Source organism: Pundamilia nyererei, unplaced genomic scaffold (assembly GCF_000239375.1).
Source record: "Pundamilia nyererei isolate P.nyererei 1_Seehausen unplaced genomic scaffold, PunNye1.0 scaffold04882, whole genome shotgun sequence".
Taxonomy (NCBI): domain Eukaryota; kingdom Metazoa; phylum Chordata; class Actinopteri; order Cichliformes; family Cichlidae; genus Pundamilia; species Pundamilia nyererei.
Genome location: NW_005192283.1, coordinates 1 through 1,574, shown reverse-complemented (window position 1 = coordinate 1,574; position 1,574 = coordinate 1). Strand labels below are relative to the sequence as shown.

The window sequence follows — 1,574 nt, the reverse complement described above, 5'->3', positions numbered from 1 at the left end:
AGAAGAGCACAACGAACAGATGCTTCTGTGCAATGTAGAGCAAGCACTCAGACATCCCAGTGGAGCTAAATGAGGAGGAGGTACAGTGGGAGGTTGCGGGAACTGTTTCAAGCGTAGAGGGGTTCGTAACCATTCCTTCGGCTTTTACAGGTTATCGCACACACGCTCACCATCCCAAAAAACTGGAAAAGGAAAAAATAAAGATCAGAGACCCAATTAAAATACGTTTTCTGTTTAGGTTACATGAACCGACTAATAAGGGGGATGAAATTTTTTATCTTACAAACCTATCACAAAGTTTGGCTTCCTGAGTGAAAAAAAAAACCCCTTGAAATATATATTTATATATAAAATTGAATTATGTAACACCCTACAATAATACAGACATGCTTGCAGGAATTTTATTTTATTTTTTTAGAATTTCTTTAACAATTCATTTTTTTTTCTTCACATAGAAGACAAAATGATCACACAAGTGCTAAGTTAACAAATCCATGCACTTCAGAGTTTGAAAGACGCAGGTCAATGACATATCCTCATTTACCTGCCAATCCACATTTAAGCTTGGTCTTACCTTGATGATGGCAAAAGCAACAACGACCAGCATGGCGTAGGTCAGAACATCCTGTATGAACTTCTCCAGCTTGGGCTCACAACCCTAAAAACACATACACAATCGTTGTGAGTATACATACAGTACATGCACATCAAAGGTATTTACTTGACTTTAGCTCCTTTTTTGTTGCCTTTACTGCTGGGAGTTTTTGCAGACTTAAAAACTGTCATAATAACATTTTTTTTAATCATTAAAAAAAAAAATAAATAAATAAATCTGAGACTGAATGACAGAAGTATCCAAACTGCAGGTGAACACGCAGTCAGAGTAAACATCGTACAGTCCAGAGAAAGACAAACACGTGTGACTCAAGTGTGATTCACCTCAGTGTTAAACTGGTCCTTTTCTTCCAGTTTGCCATTGCACTGTGGCGATGAGGAGTTCTTACAGCAGGACAAAGGCAGCGTTTTGTTTGTAGAAAAATAGGTGGTGTTGGTCCAGTCGGTGTAATTCTTGACACCGCAGCACTTTAACTGCAAAAAGTCAAAGAGAAGAGGGTCATGTGCAAACGGAAACTATGATAAAAGGTACAGGTAAAGATAAAGGTCCTACAAGAAGTTGAGCTAAGGGAAATATGGTACTGCGGCTGTGTTGCAGTGTTTCAAGTTTTGTACACACTGGATCGGTTTCTTCTTCTAATCCAGTTATCAGTTTCCCACAGTTACGTTTGACAGACACAGGAGAAGTAAAAGTGGTGCATGTAGGTCATGAAGCTGTAAAGTGCAACGACTTCCTATGAACTTCATTTTTATTTTTATTGTTGTCTTCTGAAGACAAAATTGGAGGGAGAAGAGGAAGTGAAACCATGTAAGAGAGAGAATGCACACAACAGCAAAAGAGACAATGGAGAATGAAAATAGAATCAAGAAAACAAATCTATTATCAAAGTGGAAAATACACTAACCAAAGTCTGCATGCTGTCCACTGCTTCGGTGTCAGAGTTCTTCTCCCCATTATA

The 1,574-nt window shown here is 38.4% G+C and overlaps 1 protein-coding gene across 1 annotated transcript; it reads right to left on the bottom strand.

Moving 5' to 3' along the window:
- Nucleotides 1-6: 6 nt before the first annotated feature.
- LOC102203539 (tetraspanin-3-like) lies at nucleotides 7-1,571 on the bottom strand (the record flags this gene model as incomplete). Its single annotated transcript, XM_005755920.1, has 4 exons — nucleotides 7-182; nucleotides 575-658; nucleotides 940-1,089; nucleotides 1,521-1,571. Coding segments are annotated over 4 exons (360 nt in total), but the record flags the coding sequence as incomplete, so codon positions are not given.
- Nucleotides 1,572-1,574: the final 3 nt, after the last annotated feature.